Source organism: Mobula hypostoma, chromosome 5 (genome assembly GCF_963921235.1).
Source record: "Mobula hypostoma chromosome 5, sMobHyp1.1, whole genome shotgun sequence".
NCBI classification, from domain to species: Eukaryota; Metazoa; Chordata; class Chondrichthyes; order Myliobatiformes; family Myliobatidae; genus Mobula; species Mobula hypostoma.
Window position 1 is genome coordinate 126,240,012 of NC_086101.1, and position 27,283 is coordinate 126,267,294.

The 27,283-nt window shown below is 42.3% G+C and overlaps 1 protein-coding gene across 1 annotated transcript; it reads right to left on the reverse strand.

Annotated features, from left to right (window-relative positions):
• Positions 1 to 2,167: 2,167 nt before the first annotated feature.
• Positions 2,168 to 19,077, reverse strand: chrna6 (cholinergic receptor, nicotinic, alpha 6). Its single transcript, XM_063047644.1, has 6 exons — positions 18,954 to 19,077; positions 18,622 to 18,761; positions 18,472 to 18,516; positions 12,767 to 12,876; positions 11,650 to 12,652; positions 2,168 to 2,569 (listed from the first exon to the last, which is right to left on the reverse strand). The coding sequence occupies exons 1-6, from the start codon at positions 19,012 to 19,014 to the stop codon at positions 2,447 to 2,449; spliced, it is 1,482 nt and encodes a 493-aa protein (XP_062903714.1). The 5' UTR covers positions 19,015 to 19,077; the 3' UTR covers positions 2,168 to 2,446.
• Positions 19,078 to 27,283: the final 8,206 nt, after the last annotated feature.

Sequence of the window (27,283 nt, forward strand, 5' to 3'; positions counted from 1 at the left end):
AGGAACTCAGCAGACCAGGCGGCATCTACGGAAAAGCGTAAACTGTTGATGTTTCAGGTTGAGACCCTTCAGCAGGACTGGAGAAAAAAAGATGAGGAGTAGATTTAAAAGTTGGGGAGGAGAGAGAGAAACAAAAGGTGATGAGTGAAACCGGGAGGGTGAGGGTGCGAAGTAACGATCTGGGAGGTCGATTGGTGAAAGAGATTTTGGGCTGGAGAAGGGAAAAGGGAATAGGGACTGGTGAAGGACGGGGGGGAAGTATTAACAGAAGTTTGAGAAATTGATGTTTATGCTATCAGGTTGGAGGCTACCCAGATGGAATATTAGGGATTGTTCCTCCAGCCTGAGTGTGGCGTCATCGCGACAGTAAAGGAAGCCAAGGATAGACATGTCAGAATGCGAATAGGAATTGGAATTAAAATGGGTGGCCACTGGGAGATCCCACTTTTTCTGGCGAACAGAATATAGGTGCTCGGTGAAGCAGTCTCCCTATCTGCAATTTTTTTCACCAGTCAGGCTGAAGGGTCTCGACCTGAAACATCAATTGTACTCTTTTCTGTAGATGCTGCGTGTCCTACTGAGTTCCTCCAGCATGTTATGTGCGTTGTTTAGATGAAGGCTTGATGAGGGTAAAATAAACAGTTCAGCTCTTTCTGATCTTGTAGCATGTGGAGTCTGTTTGTGGGCAATGTTTGTGAAGTATCTGTAGAAGGTAAACACTGTAGATCTGTTAATGACTAAATGCCTGTTGGTCACTTTAAGAGCTAGGATGATGTATTCTTATTAGTGTCTGTCTGCATTCAGGCTCATCTCATATGTAATATTAATGTTCTTTTGTAGGTCCAAAAGGAATGTTGTGCCCAAATCATTGATGGACTAATGGATGAAGAGTAACCATTACAATATTTAGTTGATTGATGAGAGTATGCTGAACACTGTGTTAATGGATACAGGATGTGTTTGAAAAAAGGCAGGCTTTATTGAGACAAAAGATCAAAGAGTTTTCTGTCTTGTGGTTGCTCTGCACTTGTGAAACTTATATTTATTGGAGTGCTTTTCCCTGTTTCGTTGGACTTCAGCCAAGGACTGGAAAACGAGGTCAGTGCTTGTGACCAAGGGGTGGTTTCATGAGTGGGTCAGAGCTTGGAGTTCCCTCGACCACAGCAATAATCAAGTGTTGACTATGAATCACGAACCCCGAAGTCTTTGTGGCTTACTACATAGCATTTTGTGTGGTTTATTTGTGTTTTCTATTCTATGATAATAAATTAGGCTTTAGTTACTTTGTTGCCCTTGTACACTTATTACCACATCTCCTGGACACCGAATTGCTCATTAACATGACCCATTACACCATCCAGGTCATCAAACCTATACCAGCTCAGTGTAAGAGCTAACTGGTTAGGCCCACTGCCCATATAAAGAAAATATTTTCTCATGTCACTTTTGACAGTTTGACAATTACCTTCATTTGATATCCCTCAGCTTTTGATCTTTCCATTAATGAGAAGCATTTCTCTTTATCTACACTGCCTATACACTTTAGTTTTAAATAGGTTCTATCAGATTTTCTCATAAACTCCTCTGTTCCAAAACTTCTGTCTATCCACAGAACTAAAGCCCCTGTCCCTGGATTTATTTTAATAAATCTTCTCATCACCCTCTCTAAAACCTTTACATTTTTTTTTCTAAAGTGTGATGTCCACACATTAAAGGCTCAGCTAATGTTTTATCAACATTCATTGTGAAATCCTCTAGTACCCTGTGCCTCTATTATAAAGCCCTGGATTGTAGATGTTCTTAAATCACTTTTTCAAACTAACTTCAGTGAATTACACACATACTTACTAGGGTATCTCTATTCTTGTTGTCCTTATAGAATTGTACTATATATTATCACTTCTCATTGTATACTTCATATTTCTCAGCATTATATTTCATATTCTACATATCAATCATTCCACCAACATATCTATATATCTCATTGAAGTCCATTACTATCCTTGTCATGTTTTACTAAGTCTGCACGTTTTGTGTCATCTTTGGATTTGGAAATTGTACACTATACATTCAAGTCCAAAGCATTAATATATATTAAGAAAAAAAGAACAATCCACAAGATGTTTTCATGGTTAATTTAGCTTACTGTGTTAAAAGGTGTATTTTCATGAAATATTCATCACATCTCCCATAATATATTCTGGACATGATCTACAAGACTTAGATATGGTACAGTAATATAGATGATTTGTAGTTTCACACATAAACAGTGATTTGTTAACAGTCAATCTTTCCAGAATATTAAAGACGGAGATTTCAGTGGAGTAATCTTTAATTATTTTTAATGTTGTCATGCAATGTAGGTTTTGATGTGACATGTGACATTGATATAACACACACTGGATCATAACACAGATGAGTTTTATAGGTATCAAATGCTACACAATTATTCTGTAGCCATCAATGGCTGTAGAAACAATCCTGCAGTTCCAAGAACACAAGCTAAAGTGAAAACCCACAGAAATATCCTGTCAATCACTAGAGCCACATATTTCCAATCATCTTCAACCTGCAAGACATAAAAACAGATTACCTTCCCATTATATTCACAGCTTTAGAAATGGAACAAAAACATAAGAGATTATTTCAAGCAAGATAATTGAAACATATAAAGAACATTTTGTATCAATTCTCTGATGCTCAAAATTGGCCACAAGATGTGGTGTCAATACAGTGCAAGTATTCTGTGCTAACAAATATGTTACAAGCAAGTCAACATCAATACTGCATTTTGTAATCATTGCAATGTAGAGGAAGACACGACAGCAGAAGTAGTATCAAATAAATGTCCACATTGAGAAATAATCAGTGGCAAGATAACTGAGGGAAAATTGCAGATCTACTCTAAATAATTTCAAAAGGACTCTCTTCAACCTGATGGATGAGGTATAATCTCAACAATCTGAAAACTGGTATCTCTGCTTGGGCAATACTCAGTCAGGACTGCACTAGCAGTGTCAAACAATATTTTTAACCACCGAGGAATCTTCACTACTTTTTAGTTCTTTTTTTTGCACTACATAATTTAACTTAACTACTTAGTAGACATATATATACGTATTGTAATTCACTTTTTTCTCTATATTTATTTATCATGTATTTCATTGAACTGCTACCGTAAAGTTAACAAATTTCACGACATATGCCAGTGATATTAAATGCTGATTCCGATTCTACCAAAAGCAAGGTATCTCTCTTTTTGTTATTCTTTGAGGCTGCTCACAGAATGCTATTATTTTTGGTCACCGGTATTTTTTCATGACATCCAATAATGAAATATATCTCATGATGGAGGCAGCTCATTGGCATTAACACTACTGTACTTATCAAACAAAGAGAACAATTCATGAAAATGAATATTGTCAACATGTCATCGGTAAAAAAAATGCGCTCACTTTGGAATAAAGTTTGTCATGAAGATGTTATAAATTCATAAATATAAATGCAAAATAAACAATGGAATAAATATGCATATGAGCTTTAAAATATTAATGTATGTTTAGGCAGATTATTGTATGTTTTTGTGCATTATTCATCAGATATGCATTAAACCCTATATTATCATGATAAAATCATAGAAATAATTGGAGAGGGTTATAGGTGCATATGTGCATCTAAGTGTATTTTTGAATTTATAGACCAATTACTGGAACGACTCATCACTTGGTGATATTAATTTTGATACCCCTATCCCCTTTATATTATTGTGTGTTCTATTATTCTGCTCCATGGGTTGAATGATTCTTTTGAACAAATGTTCCTTTACAGGAACTAGGGAAATGACCACTAAATAATGGGAACTTGGGGGATCATGTCTACCTGGCTAGGTTAAAATTAATATTTATTACCACTTTATTAATCAATGGGAGAAATTTCCAGCAACACTATGAGAATCTGTGTACATAGGTGATATTAACTTGAAGACAGTAAGAAATAATAGGGTTGTTAAGAAAATCTGCCAATGTTTGACTGGGAGATGTCAGAGGGCATTCAATTTAGTAAATCATCTGATTGCCACATTAGAAGAATGGCGAGGCAATAGAGAGATCTATAAAAGGTTTATCTGGTTCATACAAGAAATTAGTAGTTATACCTTTCAGAAAAGAAAATGTTTAGAGGTAACAAAAAGTATTATTTTTCATGATCAAAGAGTATGTTAGAGTAGATATACACAAGGTTTTACCACCTATGAGGGGAAGTCAGGACAGTCATCTATATGTCTCTCCTCCTCTTGTGCAAAGATGAGGTCACCCTCAGGGTGGATTAGCAACACTTTATATTCCTACTGGATGGCCTCTAACCTTTTGGCATATTGATTTCTTATTCTGACGAGAAGTTTTTCTCCTTCTCCCCTGCCCTTCTTCTTTTCCCCATTCTGGCCTTTTACCTTTCCTTACCTGCCTATTATTTCTCTTGGGTCCCCTCTTCCTTCCCTTTCTCCCATGGCCCATTCTCCTCTCCTACCAGATGGGTGTGTTGCTTTAGATTTCCAGCATCTGCAGACTCTCTCATGTTTATCATATATATGACAGTCATTAATAGATACATGAGGGAATTGAGAAGAAACAGCCTTGCCCAATGAAGGACTGGACTATGGAACACATTGCCATAGAACAGTGGTTGAGACACAGATAACAGATATGTACATTAAAATAAAGCAGGATAGTGTGTGAGAGAAAACAATAAAACTGTACATTGACAGGGTCCAATGAGGTGGAATCATGAGCTGCAGAAGTAATGACTAAGCACCGATATTAGCCATTTGGAATGAACAACTTAATGTACAGCAAATTAAAATCAATGTAATTTACAACAGAACACTACAGCTGTGAAGTAGCTGTGGTACACTTACTTAATCATTTAATGGAGAGATGAGCATGAAAGGAGAGGAGACTGGGACTTTACTCACTGGAACGTGGGACAGTGATGGTGGTTTGACAGAGGGGAGACTGGGACATAACTCACTGGAACTTGAGAAAATGAAAGGTGGTTTGACAGAGGGGAGACTGGGACTTTACTCAGTGGAACGTGGGAGATTGAGGAATGGTTTGACAGAGGGGAGATTGGGAATTTACTCACTAGAAGGTGAGAGATTTAGGGCTGACCTGACACAGGGGAGACTGGGACCTTACTCACTGGAACGTGTGAGATTGAGGGGTGGTTTGACAGAGAAGAAACTGGAATTTACTCACTGGAACATGGGAGATTCAGGGGTAGTTTGACAGAGAGGAGACTGGGAATTTACTCACTGGAATGTGGGAGATTGAGGAGCTACCTGACAGAGGGGAGACTGGGAATTTACTCACTGGAATGTGGGAGATTGAAGAGTGACCTGACAGAGAGGAGACTGGGACTTTACTCAGCGGAACACGGGAGATTGAGGGATGGTTTGACAGAGGGGAAACTGGGACTTTACTCACTGGAATGTAGGAGATTGAGGGGTGGTTTGACAGAGTGGAAACTGGGACATTACTCACTGGAACATGGGAGATTGATGAGTGACCTGACAGAGGGGAGACTGGGACTTTACCCACTGGAACGTGGGAGATAGAGGGGAGACTGGGACTTTACCCACTGGAACGTGGGAGATAGAGGGGAGACTGGGATTTTACTCACTGGAATGTGAGAGGTTGAGATATCACCAGACAGATGGGAGACTAGGACTTTACTCACTGGAATGTGGGAGATTGACGCATCACCTGACAGAGGGGAGACAGGAATTTACTCAGCGGAACGTGGGAAATTAAGGGATGGTTTGACAGAGAGAAAACTGGGACCTTACACACTGGAACATGGGAGACAGAGGGGTGGTTTCACAGACAAGAGACTGGGACTTTACTCGCTGAGATGTGGGAGATTGAGGGATGATTTGACAGAGGGAAACTGGGACTTTACTCACTGGAAACTGGGAGATTGAGGGGTGGTTTGACAGAGGGGAGACTTAGACTTTAACTCACTGGAATGTGGGAGATTGAGGGATGCCCTGAGAGAGGGGAGACTACGACTTTACTCACTAGAACGTGGGAGATTGATGAGTAACCTTGCAGACGAGGGACTGGGACTTTACCGACTGGAACGTGGGAGATTGATAAGTGACCTGACAGAGGGGATACTGGGACTTTACTCACTGGAACATGGGAGATATAGAGATGAACTGAGAGAGGGGAGACTGCGACTTTACTCACTAGAACGTGGGAGATTGATGAGTAACCTTGCAGACGAGAGACTGGGAGTTTACTCACTGCAACATGGGAGATCGAGGGGTGGTTTGACAGAGAGGAGACTGGGACTTTACCTGATGGAACGTGGGAGATAGAGGGCTGGTTTGACAGAGGGGAGACTGGGACGTTACTCACTGGAATGTGGGAGATTGAGGAGTGACCTGACAGAGTGGAAACTGTGACTTTACTCACTGGAACGTGGGAGATTCAGGAGTGACCTGACAGAGAGGAGACTGGGACTTCAGTCACTGGAACATGGGAGACTGAAGGATGGTTTGATAGAGGGGAGACTGGGACTTTACTCACTGGAATATGGGAGATATAGAGATGACCTGAGAGAGGGGAGACTGCGACTTTACTCACTAGAACATGGGAGATTGATGAGTAACCTGATAGAGGCTAGACTGGGACTTAACCTGCTGGAACGTGAGAGGTTGAGGGATGGTTTGACAGAGGGGAGACTGGGTCATTACTCAATGGAACGTGGAGATTGAGGAACGACCTGACACACGAGAGACTGGAACTTTATTCACCGGAACATGGGAGACTGAGGAATGGTTTGACAGAGGGGAGACTGGGACTTTTTCCACTGGAACATGGGAGATTGAAGGGTGGTTTGACAGAGGGGAGACTGGGACTTTACTCACTGGAACATAGGAGGTAGATGAGTGAACTGACAGAGTGGAGACTGGGACTTTAATTACTGGAACATGAGAGTATGATGAGTGACCTCACAGATGGAAAACTGGGAATTTACTCACTGGAACGTGGGAGATTGAGAGGTGGTTCGACAGAGAGGTAACTGGGACCTTACTCACTGGAACGTGGGAGATTGAGGGGTCATTTGACAGAGTGGAAACTGTGACTTTACTCGCTGGAACGTGGGAGATTCAGGAGTGACCTGACAGAGAGGAGAATGGGACTTTACTCACTGGAACATGGGAGATTGAGGGATGGTTTGACAGAGAGGATACTGGGACTTTAGTCACTGGAACGTGGGAGACTGAAGGATGGTTTGATAGAGGGGACACAGGGACTTTACTCACTGGAATATGGAAGATATAGAGATGACCTGAGAGAGGAGAGACTGCGACTTTACTCACTAGAACGTGGGAGATTGATGAGTAACCTTGCAGACGAGAGACTGGGACTTGACTGACTGGAATGTGGGAGATTGTGTGATGGTTTGACTAATGGGAGACTGGGACGTTACTCACAGGACCATGGGAGATTGAGGGGTGGTTTGTCAGATGGGAGACTGGGACGTTACTCACTGGAACATGGAAGATTCAGGGGTGGTTTGACAGAGGGGAGACTGGGACTTTATTCACTGCAACATGGGAGATCGAGGGGTGGTTTGATAGACGGGAGACTGGGACTTTACCTGCTGGAACGTGGGAGATAGAGGGTTGGTTTGACAGAGGGGAGACAGGGACATTTCTCACTGGAATGTGGGAAATTGAGGGATCACCTGAGAGAGGGGAGAGTGGGAGTTCACTCACTGGAACATAGGAGATTGAGGAGCGACCTGACAGAGTGGAAACTGTGACTTTACTCACTGGAACGTGGGAGATTCAGGAGTGACCTGACAGAGAGGAGACTGGGACTTTACTCATTGGAACATGGGAGCTTGAGGGCTGGTTTGACAGAGAAGAAACTGGGACTTTAGTCACTGGAACGTGGGAAACTGAAGGATGGTTTGATAGAGGGGAGACTGGGACTTTACTCACTGGAATATGGGAGATATAGAGATGACCTGAGAGAGGGGAGACTGCGACTTTATTCACTAGAACGTGGGAGTTTGATGAGTAACCTTGCAGACGAGGGACTGGGACTTTACCGACTGGAACGTGGGAGATTGATAAGTGACCTGACAGAGGGGAGACTGGGACTTTACTCACTGGAATATGGGAGATATAGAGATGACCTGAGAGAGGGGAGACTGCGACTTTACTCACTAGAACGTGGGAGATTAATGAGTAACCTTGCAGATGAGAGACTGGGACTTTACTGACTGGAATGTGGGAGATTGTGTGATGGTTTGACAAATGGGAGACTGGGACGTTACTCACTGGAACATGGGAGATTGAGGGCTGGTTTGACAGAGAGGAAACTGGGACTTTAGTCACTGGAACGTGGGAAACTGAACGATGGTTTGATAGAGGGGAGACTGGGACTTTAACTCACTGGAATGTGGGAGATTGAGGGATGCCCTGAGAGAGGGGAGACTGCGACTTTACTCACTAGAACGTGGGAGATTGATGAGTAACCTTGCAGACGAGGGACTGGGACTTTACCGACTGGAACGTGGGAGATTGATAAGTGACCTGACAGAGGGGATACTGGGACTTTACTCACTGGAACATGGGAGATATAGAGATGAACTGAGAGAGGGGAGACTGCGACTTTACTCACTAGAACATGGGAGATTGATGAGTAACCTTGCAGACGAGAGACTGGGAGTTTACTCACTGCAACATGGGAGATCGAGGGGTGGTTTGACAGAGAGGAGACTGGGACTTTACCTGATGGAACGTGAGAGATAGAGGGCTGGTTTGACAGAGTGGAAACTGTGACTTTACTCACTGGAACGTGGGAGATTCAGGAGTGACCTGACAGAGAGGAGACTGGGACTTCAGTCACTGGAACATGGGAGACTGAAGGATGGTTTGATAGAGGGGAGACTGGGACTTTACTCACTGGAATATGGGAGATATAGAGATGACCTGAGAGAGGGGAGACTGCGACTTTACTCACTAGAACATGGGAGATTGATGAGTAACCTGATAGAGGCTAGACTGGGACTTAACCTGCTGGAACGTGGGAGGTTGAGGGATGGTTTGACAGAGGGGAGACTGGGTCATTACTCAATGGAACGTGGAGATTGAGGAACGACCTGACACACGAGAGACTGGAACTTTATTCACCGGAACATGGGAGACTGAGGAATGGTTTGACAGAGGGGAGACTGGGACTTTTTCCACTGGAACATGGGAGATTGAAGGGTGGTTTGACAGAGGGGAGACTGGGACTTTACTCACTGGAACATAGGAGGTAGATGAGTGAACTGACAGAGTGGAGACTGGGACTTTAATTACTGGAACATGAGAGTATGATGAGTGACCTCACAGATGGAAAACTGGGAATTTACTCACTGGAACGTGGGAGATTGAGAGGTGGTTCGACAGAGAGGTAACTGGGACCTTACTCACTGGAACGTGGGAGATTGAGGGGTCATTTGACAGAGTGGAAACTGTGACTTTACTTGCTGGAACGTGGGAGATTCAGGAGTGACCTGACAGAGAGGAGAATGGGACTTTACTCACTGGAACATGGGAGATTGAGGGATGGTTTGACAGAGAGGATACTGGGACTTTAGTCACTGGAACGTGGGAGACTGAAGGATGGTTTGATAGAGGGGACACAGGGACTTTACTCACTGGAATATGGAAGATATAGAGATGACCTGAGAGAGGAGAGACTGCGACTTTACTCACTAGAACGTGGGAGATTGATGAGTTACCTTGCAGACGAGAGACTGGGACTTGACTGACTGGAATGTGGGAGATTGTGTGATGGTTTGACTAATGGGAGACTGGGACGTTACTCACAGGACCATGGGAGATTGAGGGGTGGTTTGTCAGGTGGGAGACTGGGACGTTACTCACTGGAACATGGAAGATTCAGGGGTGGTTTGACAGAGGGGAGACTGGGATTTTACCTGCTGGAATGTGGGAGATAGAGGGTTAGTTTGACAGAGGGGAAATTGGGACATTACTCACTGGAATGTGGGAAATTGAGAGATCACCTGAGAGAGGGGAGAGTGGGAGTTCACTCACTGGAACGTAGGCGATTGAGGAGTGACCTGACAGAGAGGAGACTGGGACTTTACTCACTGGAACATGGGAGACTGAAGGATGGTTTGATAGAGGGTAGACTGGGACTTTACTCACTGGAATATGGGAGATATAGAGTTGACCTGAGAGAGGGGAGACTGTGACTTTACTCACTAGACCGCGGGAGATTGATGAGTAACCTGACAGAGGCTAGACTGGGACTTTACTGACTGGAACGTGAGAGATTGTGTGATGGTTTCACAGATGGGAGACTGGGACTTTACTCACTGGAACGTGGGAAATTGAGGGATCACCTGACAGAGGGGCGGCTGGGAGTTCACTCACTGGAATGTAGGAGATTGAGGAGTCACCTGACAGAGTGGAGACTGGGATTTTAGTTACAGGAACATGGGAGATTGAGGGGTGGTTTGACAGAGGGAAGACTGGGACTTTACTCACAGGAAAATGGGAGATTGAGGGGTGTTTTGACAGAGAGGAACCTGGGACATTACTCACTGGAATGTGGAAGATTTAGGGATCACCTGACAGAAGAGAGACTTGGATTTTACTGACTGGAATGTGGGAGATTGAGGAATGACCTGACAGAGGGGAGACTGGGACTTCACTCACTAGAATGTGGGAGATTGAGGGGTGGTTTGACAGAGGGGAGACTGGGACTTCACTCGCTGGAACGTGGGAGAATGAGGGATCACCTGGCAGTGGGGAGACCGGGACTTCACTCACTGGAATGTGGGAGAATGAGGGATCACCTGACAGAGGGGAGACTGGGACTTCACTCACTGGAATGTGGGAGATTGAGGGGTGGTTTGACAGAGGGGAGACCGGGTCTTCACTCACTGGAACGTGGGAGATTGAGGGGTGGTTTGACAGAGGGGAGACCGGGACTTCACTCACTGGAATGTGGGAGATTGAGGGGTGTTTTTACAGAGGGGAGACTGGAACTTTACTCACTGGAATGTGGGTGATGGAGGGGCGGTTTGACAGAGGGGAGACTGGGACTTTACTCACTGGAACGTGGGAGATTGAGGGGTGGGTTGACAGAGGAGAGACTGGGACTTTACTCACTGGAATGTGGGTGATGGAGGGGCGGTTTGACAGAGGGGAGACCGGGACTTTACTCACTGGAACGTGGGAGATTGAGGGGTCACCTGATCAAGGTATACAAGATGATTAGGAGTATAAACAGGGTGAAAGTACATTATGTTTTAACTGAGAGCTGGGGGCAGATTGCTAAAAACAAGAAGGCATTGGTTTAAGAGACAAGAGATTTAATAGGGAGAGTAGGTACAGCTTCTTCACACAATGGGTGGTGCTAGTTTTACAGGCAGTATTTCAGTAACGTTTACGTACTACCTAGATAGGTACATGGATACGAGGGACTCGGTGTGTTATGAAGAAATGCAGACTAACTTGTTGGCAGCACAGTTGAGTTGAACCAAAGGGCCTGTTTTTATGTTGTATGACTCTATGATATTATGACTCTACCAGATACACACAGCAAATTTACTAACCTCTTTAGCTTCATTCTGACTCCTTGTGTTATCTGCAATGTATTTGATACTCTCTATTGCCTGTTGAATTTCAGAAGAAAGAACTGAGATGCCAAGCAGAGATTCAAGTGATTGAGGACTGATTTGTCCTTCCAGGTTAGAGGTTACAGTACTCTTGGGCTCCTTGCAGTACAAGCAGAATGATTTTGTCTGATCTTCATCTGACTCGAATTTTCCATATTCCAGATGGTTGGCACAGTCTTTCTGGATACACGTATCCTTCCTTCGCCTGCTTCTTAGTTTCTCAGTTTTCTTTTCTTCTAAAGGCCTCTTCATTAACATAACTTTAGGTAAGATTTCCAAGAAGACTTTTTGCACCCACCCTGGCATAATGTGGGTGGCTGGCGTTCGATAATGAACATTCAGGACAAAGACTGTAATAATGATAGAGAGAGTCACAAATATCATCGTGAATAAGAGGTACTCGCCAATCAGAGGGATCACCAGGGAGGTTGAAGGGATCGTTTCTGTGATAACCAGCAGGAATACTGTCAAAGAGAGGAGGACAGATATGCAAAGAGTGACCTTCTCCCCACAGTCAGAGGGAAGATAAAAAACTAGAATAGTTAGGAAAGAGATTAACAGACAGGGAATGATCAGGTTGATAGTATAAAACAAAGGCAGTCTACGTATGTAGAAAGAGTAAGTGATGTCCGGATAAATCTCTTCACAACAATTATACTTAATTTCATGTTTATATCCAGGGGCGTCAATGATCTCCCATTCGCCACTCTCCCAAAAGTCCTTCAGATTTACTTTGGACCCTATGATCGCTAGGTCAATCTTAGCTTTGTCATAGGTCCATGATCCAAATTTCATAGAACAATTCTGATAGTCAAAGGGAAAATAGGTGATGTCCATAGGACAGGAGCTTTTGAAAATAGCTGGAGGCATCCAGGTAACAGTGCCATCGTATTTGAGAAGAGCCTTGGTGTTATCTTCAAGTTGAAAACCTCCAACAGCACTGTAAAGGTGGAAAATCCAGAAGTAATCAGTGCAACTTTCAAATGTGGAAATGGTCATAAATTCTCTCATTAGATTGAAGCACTAATGCCCATTGACTGATCTTAAAACTTACTTGTTATATAGTACAATATCCGGCTTCCAAATCTTGTCAGATGGGACTCGGATGTACTTGATACCATCATAGTCAACTGGATTCCATCGGAATTTGTAATCATTCCAGATCTGTTACTCATGGAAAAACAGAAATGCATTCAGAAGGATATGCATTGCTTTATCAATTGTTTAATTATTTATGATACATAATGCACAATTTTAGTGGTAAGGTTTTATACCATGTTTAATCCTTTAATTGCTATTGTTCTTGTGAAAGGTAACCATATTCCGAAGATAATGAAATCTCTAATTGAGCTTTGTAGATGGCTTCCATTTTGACTGATAATTAATAAAGATGTAACAATAATAATCAGTAAAATAAGGATGGAAAACAGATTTCCTATTGCTGTCTTCAAGCCACAACATATTACAATAATATAGGCTTATTACTATAAAGATATTGGTAATGAATAACAATTAGTAATCAGTAAAAGCTCACAGATTTCATAAGTACTGAGCATGGAAATCTGTAAGATTCTCTTATTAAGTGATCTCATTCAGTTGCTGACCTAGAAGGAAGCTGCTGAAGAAGGTGTCATTTTCTCTGAGAACTTTAAATATTCCTGCAAAGCATTAAATAATGAACATCTATTATATTTTCAAATACTTATATAAACGAATTGGAAAATTCTTACATAGAGATAAAAAAATATATTGTTTTCCTCAGGTCCAAAGAGTAACTAAATAGTATCAGTGCTTTATTTGTTCATAGAAAACTTAATCTTCAGACTCACAGTATTGGATTTACGCCGCACGTACCGCTTAGTGTTGAGGCCAAAAATTTCCACTTTAGCCTGATCTGACCACAGGGCCTTCTTCCATATCTTTACAGTATCTTCTAAGTGACATTTTGCTCAGTCCTGTATTCTCAATACAAGAGGACATGGCTTTAAGGTAAGGGGTGGGAAGTTCAAGGGGGATATTAAAGGAAGGTTTTTTACTCAGAGAGTGGTTGGTGCGTGGAATGCACTGCCTGAGTCAGTGGTGGAGGCAGATACACTAGTGATGTTTAAGAGACTACTAGACAGGTATATGGAGGAATTTAAGGGGGGGGGGTTTATATGGAGGGCAGGGTTTAAGGGTCAGCACAACATTGTGGGCCGAAGGGCCTGTACTATGCTGTACTGTTCTATTTACAGGCAGTACATGTGGCATAAATCTAATACTGCCATCAGCTACGTAACACCATTTCAACAGTAAAGTATGGTGGAAGGGGCATCATGCAATTGGAATCTGATCCGGATTGAGGGGAAAATGAATACTGCTAAATACAGAGAAATTCTGGATAAAAACCTGCTAGCCTCTGCCAGAAAGCTTAAGCTAGGGAGGAAGTTCATCTTTCAGCAGGACACTGCCTGAGCAACCATGGAGTGGTTTAAAATGAGAAAAATTGATGTCCTTGAGTGGCCCAGTCAAAGTCCTGACCTCAACCCAATTGAACATCTCTGGCAACACCTCAAGATTGCCATCCACCACTGTTCCCCAACTAACCTAGCACCATTTGAGCAATTTTGCAAGGAGGAATAGGTAAATCTTGCTCCATCATGTTGTGCAAGGCTAATAAAGAATTATCCAAAGAGACTACTGGCTTTAATAGCTGCGAGAGGTGGTTCAACAACGTATTGAGCAAAGAGGGAGGAATACTTCAGAACTGCTGACATTCCAGTTTTGGAATTTTTAGTTTTTCACGCTTTACAATTTTCCCTGTTTCTTGGTTGCTACCCTGAAAAAAAAAACTCGGTTAAATTGATCAAAATCCCTGGTTGTAATACCAATTTATCTAAGCAAAGGGTTGAGGGCTGACATCTTCTTCAAGACATTGTATCCATCTTGCTGGAAGACTTCTTTGAATAAAAAGTCCAGTGTGTTTCATAGAACATAGAACATAGAATAGTACAGCACAGTACAGGCCCTTCGGCCCACAATGTTGTGCTGATGTTCAAACCCTGCCTCCCATATAATCCCCCAACTTAAATTCCTCCATATACCTGTCAGTAGTCTCTTAAAATTCACTAGAGTATCTGCCTCCACCACTGTCTCAGGCAGTGCATTTCACGCACCAACCACTCTCTGAGTAAAAAACCTTCCTCTAATATCCCCCTTGAACTTCTCACCCCTTACCTTAAAGCCATGTCCCCTCGTAGTGAGCAGTGGTGCCCTGGGGAAGAGGCGCTGGCTATCCGCTCTATCTATTCCTCTTATTATCTTGTACACCTCTATCATGTCTCCCCTCATCCTCTTTCTCTCCAAAGAGTAAAGCCCTAGCTCCCTTAATCTCTGATCATAATGCATTCTCTCTAAACCAGGCAGCATCCTGGTAAATCTCCTTTGTACCCTTTCCAATGCTTCCACATCCTTCCTATAGTGAGGCCACCAGAACTGGACACAGTACTCCAAGTGTGGCCTAACCAGAGTTTTATAGAGCTGCATCATTACATCGCGACTCCTAAACTCTATCCCTTGAATTATGAAAGCTAACACCCCATAAGCTTTCTTAACTACCCTATCCACCTATGAGGCAACTATCAGGGATCTGTGGACATGTACCTCCAGATCCCTCTGCTCCTCCACACTACCAAGTATCCTGCCATTTACTTTGTACTCTGCCTTGGAGTTTGTCCTTCCAAAGTGTACCACCTCACACTTCTCTGGGATGAACTCCATCTGCCACTTCTCAGCCCACTTCTGCACCCTATCAATGTTTCTCTGCAATCTTTGCCATCCTCTACACTATCTACAACACCACTAACCTTTGTGTCGTCTGCAAACTTGCCAACCCAGCCTTCTACCCCCACATCCAGGTCGTTAATAAAAATCACAAAAAGTAGAGGTCCCAGAACAGATCCTTGTGGGACACCACTAGTCACAATCCTCCAACCTGAATGTACTCCCTCCACCACCACCCTCTGCCTTCTGCAGGCAAGCCAATTCTGAATCCACCTGGCCAAACTTCCCTGGATCCCATGCCTTTTGACTTTCTGAATAAGCCTACTGTGTGGAAACTTGTCAAATGCCTTACGAAAATCCATATAGATCACATCCACTGCACTATATGCCTGGTCACTTCCTCAAATAACTCTATCAGGCTTGTTAGACACGATCTGCCCTTCACAAAGCCATGCTGACTGTCCCTATCAGACCATGATTCTATAAGTGCCCAGAGATCCTATCTCTAAGAATCTTTTCCAACAGCTTTCCCACCACAGACATAAGGCTCACTGGTCTATAATTACCCGGACTATCCTTACTACCTTTTTTGAACAAGGGGACAATATTCGCCTCCCTCCAATCCTCCGGTACCATTCCCATGGACAACGTGGACATAAAGATCCTAGCCAGAGGCTCAGCAATCTCTTCCCTCACCTCGTGGAGCAGCCTGGGGAATATTCCGTCAGGGCCTGGGGACTTATCTGTCCTAATGTATTTTAACAACCCAAACAACTCCTCTCCCTTAATATCAACATGCTCCAGAACATCAACCTCACTCATATTGTCCTCACCATCATCAAGTTCCCTCTCATTGGTGAATACCGAAGAGAAGTATTCATTGAGGACCTCGCTCACTTCCACAGCCTCCAGGCACATCTTCCCACCTTTATCTCTAACTGGTCCTACCTTCACTCCTGTCATCCTTTTTTTCTTCACATAATTGAAGAATGCCTTGGGGTTTTCCTTTATCCTACTCGCCAAGGCTTTCTCATGCCCCCTTCTTGCTCTTCTCAGCCCCTTCTTGAGCTCCTTTATTGCTTCCCTATATTCCTCAACAGACCCATCTGATCCTTTCTTCCTAAACCTCATGTATGCTGCCTTCTTCCACCTGACTAGATTTTCCACCTCACTTGTCACCCATGGTTCCTTCACTCTACCATTCTTTATGTTGCTCACCGGGACAAATTTATCCCTAACATCCTGCAAGAGATCCCTAAACATCGACCACATGTCCATAGTACATTTCCCTGCAAAAACATCACCCCAATTCACAGCCGCAAGTTCTTGCCTTATAGCTTCGTAATTTGCCCTTCCCCAATTAAAAATTTTCCTGTCCTCTCTGATTCTATCCTTTTTCATGATAATGCTAAAGGACAGGGAGTGGTGGTCACTGTCCCCCAGATGCTCACCCACTGAGAGATCAGTGACTTGACCCGGTTCATTACCTAGTAGTAGATCTAGTATGGCATTCCCCTTAGTCGGCCTGTCTACATACTGTGACCGGAATCTGTCCTGGACACACTTAGCAAACTCTGCCCCATCTAAATCCTTGGAACTAATCAGGTGCCAATCAATATTAGGGAAGTTAAAGTCACCTATGATAACAACCCTGTTATTTTTGCACCTTTCCAAAATCTGCCTCCCAATCTGCTCCTCTGTATCTCTGCTGCTACCAGGAGGCCTAGAGAATACTCCCAATAGAGTAACTGCTCCCTTCCTGTTTCTAATGTGGTCGAGGAATCTAACTGGCCAGTTAACTGTGGCATAAGGATAGCTTCATGTCAGCCTTAAGTGCCAGTTCTAGTTCAGTTGGTGGCACTGCCAGAAATATGTCAGAAGGTTCAAAACTCATTCTGGAGATGAGTGTGAGAATCTAGACTGATAATTCAGTGCAGGTAGTACTGCATTCGCAGAGATACTGTTTTTCAGACACTTCACTAAATTTCCCACATCAAAATGAAAGATTCCAATGCACTATTTTGAAGAGGCTTGGTATGGGTGATTGGTGTTGGATGGGAATGATAGGATTGCTCTTTTTGGCAATAAGGAACACAGCCACTAAGGATGGAGCAATTAACTTCAGAATCATCAAGAAGTCAGAATTGGAACAATTGATCCGCCGGGAGGGCTCAGCCAGTGAGCAGAATCGGCAGGAGAAAAGGAATTGTCAATATTTTGGGTTGAAATCCTTCATCAGGGCCTGCAGAATTGGAGGAGTTCAAGGAACTCAGGAAGGAGGGGATCACAAAGATAGGAAATGGACCATGGGCAAGTAAACATACTCAAGGAAAAATGGTGTAAGTTCGGGAGGGTGGGGGGGGGCATCAAAGTTTTAAGTCACCTCAGTTTAAGTAGGTTGACAAGGAGAGCCCTGAAATAGTTAGCTGATATGGAGGTAGAAATAGGCAGACTTTTTAAGGACCGGAACAGTGCAGAAGGAAGCTAACTGCCCACCCCTCATCTGGCTTATTAATGAGCAATGTGATTAGACTTAAACACTGATCTTCTCTCACAACCCTGCCATATTGCACTTTGAATTTATTTGGCTTTGAATCACATCTGTTTTAAAATACTTTTGCAAACTGACTCCCCTGAAAGAGAGGGTAAACCTTCTATCCTGAGGATAAATGGTATAATGGAACAACCCATGCAAATGATTTCATTCTGTCTATCAACTAAAGGAAGAGGATGCTGATGTTCCTGCTGCTGATATTTCAGTGCACATCTCACAGCAAATCTGCTTGCTATTGGTAATGAAGTGAACAGTGATTAAATTAAGCAGGGCAGTCTGGCACATACTGGAAGTAAATACAGAGCAGAAACTGCACCCAGATTAGCGGACTAATCCGAGAAACTGGTAAATAGACTATACTGGTTCCAATACTACTGCTGTTACATTAGTGGGGCCATTGCTCCCAGAGATGAACGCCGTACAGTATAACTCATACAACTTACATGCCGAAGCCAAAGATTCGTCTCCATTATTTGGTTGACTTCATCCTGTCAAAAGAGGCGATTGAGATGAAAGGAATTACCAACTTTAAAAAGTAACAGCACTATCTATTGAAATACACACTTGCCATTGAGTTGAGTCCATACACTTACCACTTTGACCAGCTGAGACATGGAGACCTCGAACTGCACTGTCACCGGGTCGGAGACGTTCTCGACGGGCCTGATGTACCGATTATACTTGCGGAATATTCTCCGGAATAGACGGTCTTCTGCTTTGGAGGCAAGACAATCTGCGCGCACAGACACACAGACACACACACACACACACACACACACACACACACACACACACACAAATATCACTTATAAAGGCAACAGAATAGTAATTGCACAAACACAGAGACTACATTCTATACAATAATCCTAATTTAGTCCTTATTTTCGGAATTACATTTTCATTGAGGTTAAAACCATAAGCTTACCGGGTATCAGTAAAAGCAAACCAATGGGGATTAATAGATGCGTCCTCCCTGGAGTTGTCATTTGTTTCCCTTGAGTGCCGACACGGCTATTTTTGGTCGGAGTTGAGTTACCAGAGGCAGTCGAACTGCACAGGATCTCCAAGCACCAGGACTGGAGCAAGGCGGAGACAAGCCCCCAGGCTCTGATCTCTTTTTTGGATCCGAAGTTGCTGATTTGGACTCCTCGTCTCCTGTCAGTCATTCTCTTGGTACCCGCCTGCGCTCCTCCCTCAGCGGAAACACACTGCGGGTCGGAGAGCACAACGGGGGATCGTCATGGGAAATAAATCTCTCTTTCTCTCTCAAACAACAGGAATTCTGCAGATGCTGGAAATTCAAGCAACACACATCAAATGTGTTCACCAGCAACTTTGATGTGTGTTGCTCTCTTTCTCTCTCCCGCGTTCTCAAACACACATACAACATCGGCCTGTGGGTTCACAGGAAGCCACTGTTAAATTGTGGTTTCATGTAAATTTCCATTCAAAGTGGACATAAAGCCTCATCGACAGAATCAAAAGTTGCTATTGAAATATGGCCATACCAATTAACTGGACAGATCCTTTTCCTACCATCCCTGATGTGTGGTGAGTGCGGATGACGGAGGAAGAGGCACGGTGGACCACATCCTTTGTACCTAGGAGGCTGGTAGTCCCGTGCTTCCTAAGAGAAGGAAAGATAGGACCATCCATCTTTACTTTTTCCCACCATGATCACCACATTCAGATTTGAATCAATCAGTGACGATTCAGTGAAAACATACAGGAAAACGCAGAGCAGACTCCCTCAATTGTTCCACATAAAACCACTAGACTATACCTCTATGCCCCTCCTTGCAGAAAAAAAAGATGAATGTTATGCTCAGGAGAGGGTAACATAAGTTTGTGTAGGAGGGGTAAAGTGAAGGATGTGGAGAGAGGAAATTAAAAATATTATTTGTGTTATTTGTGAAAATAAGATCATTGGGGTCATGAATAAATGACAAAGGCAGGTATTTGACAGCTTGCCTTTTCTTGTGTTGCAGTACAGAGCAAGCAGTCATGCTACAAGGCAAACATTCCAGTTTTCCCTTCAGTTAATTCTGCAAAGTGGGTCAAAACGTTTTTGCATAAGGGCTAAGAGACAAGAGCAGTGGGACCAGTACTGGGATGCTCACTTTGTTGTAAAGACATTAAATATTTGAATATGGTGATCGGAAGAATGATTGTGTTTGCAGATAACAAAATTGGTGGCGTTGATAGTCTCCGATGTAGAGTCAGAAACAAAGACAAGTCAGGAGTCCGCTTTAAATAATCATAGTACACGGAAAACAAATGCAAGTCAAAGTAAAATAGATAAGGTTAAACATAAAGCACAATGGCTTAATGACACTGGATAAGACAACAATTAATAAGTGCGGGTGCACAGGCCCACAGGGCTCAGGATGCATACTGATCAATTGGTAAGATGGTCAGAGTAAAGGGAGATGAAATTTAATCCTGATGAACATGTGATAATGTGTTGTGTTAGGGCTAAGAAGAGTAGGACAGAATAATTGGTAAGGCCTTGGAGAGTATAGAGGGACCATGGTATACATTCCAAAGATCTGAGAAGGTGGGAGCACAGATAAATAAGGTAATGAAAAAGCATGCTTATACATGCCTTCATTAGCCAGTCCATAGAGTATTATTGCATGGAGGTTATGTTACAAATTTATAAAACTTTGGTTAGATCACAGCTGAAGTATTATGAATAGTTTTGTCCACAACAACATAGCAGGGATGTGATTGGACTGCAGACAGTGCAGGAGAGATTCACCATATTGTTGGCCGGAATGGAATGCTTCTAAAGCTGGCTACAGACCAAGTGTTGGTAAATGGGATTGGTTTAGATGGAAATGTAGTAGTCAACATGGACCTAGGGGGCTGAAGATGTGTTTTGTATGGTTCTAAGAAGGGAAGGTGGAGATATGATGACAAAAAGTAGGAAGTTTAGTGGCTTTTGGAGGAGATGGGGTGAATTGACTCAGGTTTAGCCCCGTGGCTTGAGTCAGTAAAGTGTCTAAATAAAAGCTGAAAGTATTGGAAATACTCAGCAGGTGAGGCGCCGTCTGTGTTACTTGTTAATGTTTAAGGTCAAAGATCATCAGGCCATTGCTAAAGCAAGACTGGGTTACCCAGCTAGCTTCAGCCAGCGCTAGCGAGGGCACATTTTACTAGGACAGTTGAGCCATTCAGTGTCAAATGCAAGCCGCTACCAATACTGGCAAGGATGCCCATGGATGACAGGATGGACCCAAATGTACAAAACATAAGATGACTTTTTCAAAAGTCTCCACGTTTCCACTTTTAAGGCTGTGCTCCCTGTGTGGACTGAGGATCTTCTTTTCTCTGAGCATCTGTTACAGCTGGACAAATTGCATCTATTTCACAATCAACTTCTAAAACCTCGCTTGGAATATCCACCACACTGCCTGGACCAGGTTTCCTGCAATGTATGCCATGTCATCTTTTCATTGGTGCAATAGATTCAAAGATAAAGAGCAATAGAATAATTCAGCACTGGAACAGGCCCTAGGGCCCACCCTTCCCATGTGGACCAATAATTTCTAATCCCATTCAAAGGCATTTCCTTCCTCCTGCTCTTCTTACATTCCAGCAGAAAATAGAGGAATTTGCCAAAGAAGGAGTTTTAAATTTGGTTTCAACAAAAACAAAAACAAAGGTTTTCTTGCTTTCTGTTTAGCACTTGATTTAGAGAACCTTGTTCTCCCATGTGTCTAAACAATCCAAGCCTCTTCAGAAATGTGGAGCTCTTGGGAAGTCACATTTGGCTGGTCTTATGAGAAGGATTTATGTTGATAGCAAGGGAGCGATTGTTGGTCATATATAAACTGACAGATACAGAAACATTCGTCTTGAGATTGGGTAACTGTTATTTTTGGTATACTCAAAACCACAGCACGGTTTAACACCATATCCAATTAGGGCCCCTGCTGAAATTGGTGAAATTGACCAAAATCCAGTTTCAAACCATATATATGGAGGTGTTCACAACTAGACATAAGCACCAAAATGTGACTTGAATGACTAAGGATGCTGTCGCATTTTACACATTTGTGATACGTGGCTATACATTGACCAGAAGGAAATTTCCCCTCATTGATTCCCATTTAACAAAATGTCCATAACAGTATGTTGCTGATTGACACATTCCAGGCTCCAGCCTCATGTGCTGGAGCTTGATGTAGCCAATACAAACCTTTCTGAGGAAGGAACACATTCCAACGTCCTGCCATCTCTAGACACTGAAGTGTTGTGTTCAGTGTGAAAGCCTCTTAAACACTTGTAGAGTGTACTGTTAAAAGATGTCACGTGAATGGTAGTTATGATTTGTGAATAGAATCTACTGATTGAATGACACCATGAACATAAAGAGAGTTATTTGATGATTTGTATTTTTTAGAAATTCAAAATACATTTATTCTGAAAGTATGTATAAATCTTACAAACTTGAGATTGGTCTGCTTACAAACTGCCACAAAACAGGAAAACCAAAAGAATCCCATTAACAAAAAGACCAACAACCACTGCGCAGAGAAAGCAAAAAAAACACAAATCATGTAAACAATGAAAGCGAGCAACTGCCTTTAGAACCAAATTTATGTATATTTTTAATGAATAGAAATTTATTTTTGAAATTAAAATTAATTCCCTTTGGCAGCCACACAACCACAAACACTTTGGCTGCCTTGCAGGAGTGAGGGAGGTCAATCCCATACCCAACTAAAGAGACTAGGAAATCCCTGTCTATTGGTATCCATAGCAGGAGGGAGGTCCTGTGTATCAGCATGGCCAGGAGAAGTGGCTGCAATTGTTAGCATCAGGAATAAGAATCTGTGAGCAATGCAGCAAGAGATATATCAGTCTACATCTGCAGAGTGCAGATACTCAGAAAATAAATGTACTTTATGCAGAGATCTACGTTCAGTATGTGAAATGCGATTCATCGAGAAATACACAAAGCCTTTTAGCAAGCTATTGATATAATGGGAGCAAGAATGGGTTAATTTTCTGCTATATTCCATGGAGGTAAGATTGCACAGCAGAACATGAAGAGACTTCTGTAACATATGGGTTGCAGATGTTGTGCAGATGTTAGTGATTGTATTGTATTGTACTAAGAAAGGGAAGGAGGGGTCTGATAGGAGAGGATAGTGGATCACTCCCTGCTTCTTATTTCATCCCCACTCTCCCATGCACCCATCTTCCCCCTCACCTGGTTTCACCTATCACCCATGAGCTTGTATTCCACGAGCAGGAACCGGTAAGATGGCAGTCCACTCAGATGTAGTGGGTCTGACCAAAAATGCAATTGCTAGTTCTTTATATCTTTTTCACAATTGCATGACACTGCTGGCTATCAAGAACATCAAGTACTCCGTTTCTTCCCCACTAGTGAGTTGTTGGTTAGCAGTGGAGCTGAACTTGTCGTGCACTGTGTTGCAGTCTGCTTCAGCCACCCAGGGAAGAAGGCACTATCACTGGTGGTGCACGAATGCAGTGCACGATCCAACAGATCAATTATTATCATTATCATTTCCCCAGAATTTTTCATCAATTGTCTCATGTTAATGTAGGTATGTGAGATAAGATGAATGATAAAGCACCTAAACTATTAACAAAAAAAACCTATTTTGCTGTGATCTACAAGAGTGTGGTGTTGTTGCAAGTGTTAGCAAAAGTAGTGCAAAGAATTGAAAAGTTCAAAGTAAATTTATTATTAAAGTACATATATCTACATATATGTCATCAGAGGCAACTCTGAGATTCATTTTCTTGTAGGATTCTGACTTTTGACAAAGATTTCTGAGACAAGGACTCAAAAAAGAAGGAGCAATATGTGTCTGAATAGGAAATTTAAGCCTTTTGCCTGTTTTTATCAGTTCTAATGAAAGACCAGCACCAGTTTACATTAGTTTCTGTGGACAGATATTGGCTGACTTGTGGTTTTAATGACAAATTTCCGGAGAGTCTGTCTTCAGTTCAAATTTAGATCGATATGATTCATTTCTGAAAGCAGCAATGAATTCGAGCCAAATGCAACAGTGCTCGATATTGATATTTAAAAGGCTTTGATATAACCTGTGTCACTCCAATAATCCACACACCTGCAAATGTTTTAGCTAGAGTATAATTTACAGAAAAACATGTGAATGGATGCAGTATGGATTAGCAAATAAATAAAAACCTGGACTGAAAAGTTCAAGTCATAATTCCATCATAAAGTGAAATTAAGAAATTATGAAATTAAGAGTACTTAATTGTTTGATGCTGAATGGCTAGCTGGTTAGTCTACAGAAATAGGAGCGGTATGCAGTGCAGCATGAAAATATGAATTGCATTTAAAGTGAGATACCACTGGTGACAACTCAACCCTTGCTCTGACCCTGAGTGTAGGGAATTTCTGTTATGAACTGGATGCACTTCATACCTGGCCCCTCAGCTTTGCACCAATCACTGGTGTGTAAAGGATTGTGCCTTCGATTTAAATTAAGCTGGGGGTTATTGGTTTGTTATGGTTGCTCATTATTTTAATTAACATAGGTGTTTTCATTAATTATGGAATTTACACTTATTATTTTATTAATTTTTTATATTTTTTAATTGCTTCTAAATGTCTCTTATCGTTAGAGATATTTGGAAATGTTGAAAAGTTGGTAGGCCAAGAAGTGGCCTCCATTTCCTCTGCTAAGTTGCTGCCTGTGAGCCTTTCTGTGTGGCTGCACCACACCAGTGAATTGTGCACCCACAAAACCTGTGTGGCTGGATGGCTGAGGTGGGTGCTGCATCAGCGGTCATCAAACCCAATGTAAGATGTGGCAAGTTTTAAATGAGCTTCGCATTCATCCTTTTCACTCTATTAAAGAACTGTGATGGTATGCTGGTAGACCACCTTAGCAGCTCCGGTGACCTCAGTCCGATTCTTACATCCTGTGCACTCTATATGGAGTTTGCATGTTCCCCCTGCTCCGGTTTCCTCTTACATCACACGAACCTGTAGAGGCAATCTAATTGGCAACCGTAAATTGTCTGTGTTGTGAAGATGCATGGTAGAATCTGAGGGGAGCTGATTAGAATATGAGGAACAAAATGGGATTAGTGAAAACAGCTGCATGATGGTTGGTATGGACCAGATGTGAGAGGATCTTTTCTCATGCAATATGAGTCTTTGGTTCCAGCAGAATCATACCATTTATTGAGTGCAAGTGGTTTTGCTACACTGATTGAGGCTACTTTAAGCGAGTACTACCCTTTAAGTTCTCACAGCAGGTTCCTTATGTTGATACAGCAACATGCAAGCTCCTGCTTCTCCCAGCCCTGAGCTCGCAGCAGCAAGAAAACAGCTTGAATGGGTACAAGCTGGGAAATTTGGAAAGAACAAGCCACAAAGTAGAGGTGAAATGCAATGTCCTGTTTCCTGTGCCACAATTCAACAAATGCTACCATTCTCTTCTGTTTGTCCTTCAGTGTTCTGGAATGCACAATTCTGATATTGAATTTTGCTGGTAGAACATAGCTATTAAGTAAGAACAAACTATTTCCTAACAACTAAATTAAACGTCTCCAGGATTTGATTGAGAAAAAAATAGCATTTCTTACTAATCAGTACTTTATTTACAAAAAAACTGAGTTAATGTTTCTTGTCAATGAACTTTTCTGAATCAATCTCTCTCCTCAGATATTGCTTAACCTGTTGAATATTTCCAGCATTTTCTGTCTTTTTTTATAGACAGGATTGCTCTAAGTTATGCAGTGTTTTCTACACTCATCATATTATACATACCATATTTCAAATACACATCATTTACAGTTTGTTGTTGTTTCTTCCTTCACTACTGAGTTGTATTGTGTGGCAAGCTTCAATCCTAGGATTTAAAACCTTGGATTTGCCCTCTCTGGGAACTATAGAAAAGTTAGAGTGGGGGGGGGCACACCGTAATGAAAACGAAATATTCTTATCGAGTGTTAGATTGGAAAATGTGAGAATGGGTTTGAGCCATAGAGAAACATACTCGATGAATTGTAGTGCAGCCATGTTATCTCATTAAGCTCTAATCCCGAACAGAAAACGGCCACAACCAGGATGAATCCCTGCGGCATTTCAAACTCATGTCTTGTGCTTATTTTGATAAAAAAGGTTTTATCCATATAAGCACAAGACATGCACTTTCCAAGAGTTCTGCTGTGGATCAGGTTCCAACCAAGATTTTAATTAGATTTCATTTTATTACTGTTACTATTCATGAAATTTCCCTTATTTTGAGGTCATTTTGCAAAGTGTCTCTTCATGGGCTGTAATATTGTTGATCATGCACAATGTTTGTTCATAAAAGGCTTCAATTTGTAAGCATTAGTTTTCTCAGCATCCATCCAGTGCATAGTGTGAATGGATAAATGAAAGAACATGGGATATCATCAGGGTTAGCACTGAATACGTTTCTTGCAGGATCATGCCTTTCATGAGATGATATGAATAAGAAATTATAGATATAACATATGTACATGTACAGTATATTAATGCCATTGTAAGGGAGGTGTTCACCCATAGGTCTAATACAAATATTAAAATGGAAGCTGGTCATGGGCAGAATCAACTTCCACTTAAGCAATGACCTGAACCCACTGCAATTTGTCTATTGCCGCAGTAGGTCTAAAGCAGATGCAATCTCTCTGGCTCTCTACTCCGCTTTGGATCACCTGGACAATAGCAATACCTACGTCAGGTTGCTGCTTATTGATTACAGTTCAGCGTATAACACGGCATACCCTCAGTACTAACTAACAAGCTCCAAAACCTGGGCCTCCGTACCTCCCTCTGAAACTGGATCCTTGACTTCCTCATCGAGAGACCACAGTCAGTGCAGATTGGAAATAACTTCTCCTCGCTGGTAATCAACACTGGCATACCTCGAGTTAAAGTGCTTAGCCCACTGCTCTACCCTCTTTACACCCATGACAGTGTGGCTGGGCTCAATTCAAACACTATCTATAAATTTGCCGATGACACAACTATTGTTGGCAGATGATGTTGTTTCAGATGGTGATGATGAGGTGTACAGGAGTGAGATTGACCACCGGTTTGAGTAGTGTCAAAAGAACAGACTTACACTCAATGTCAGTGAGACCAAGGAGTTGATTGCGGGTTTAAGGAAGGAGAAATTGAGGGAACACACACCAGTCCTCATTGAGGGATCAGCAGAGAAAAGGCTGAGCAGTTTCATGTTCCTTGGTGTCAATATCTCTGAAGAT

Excerpts from the sequence above, each read along its gene's own strand:
- chrna6 (XM_063047644.1), bottom strand. The coding sequence starts at position 19,014 with ATGACAACTCCAGGGAGGACGCATCTATTAATCCCCATTGGTTTGCTT. Across the intron at positions 12,653-12,766 it reads GATATTGTACTATATAACAA|TGCTGTTGGAGGTTTTCAAC; the intron begins GTAAGTTTTAAG and ends CCACCTTTACAG. Across the intron at positions 2,570-11,649 it reads GTCAGAATGAAGCTAAAGAG|GTTGAAGATGATTGGAAATA; the intron begins GTTAGTAAATTT and ends TATGTCTTGCAG.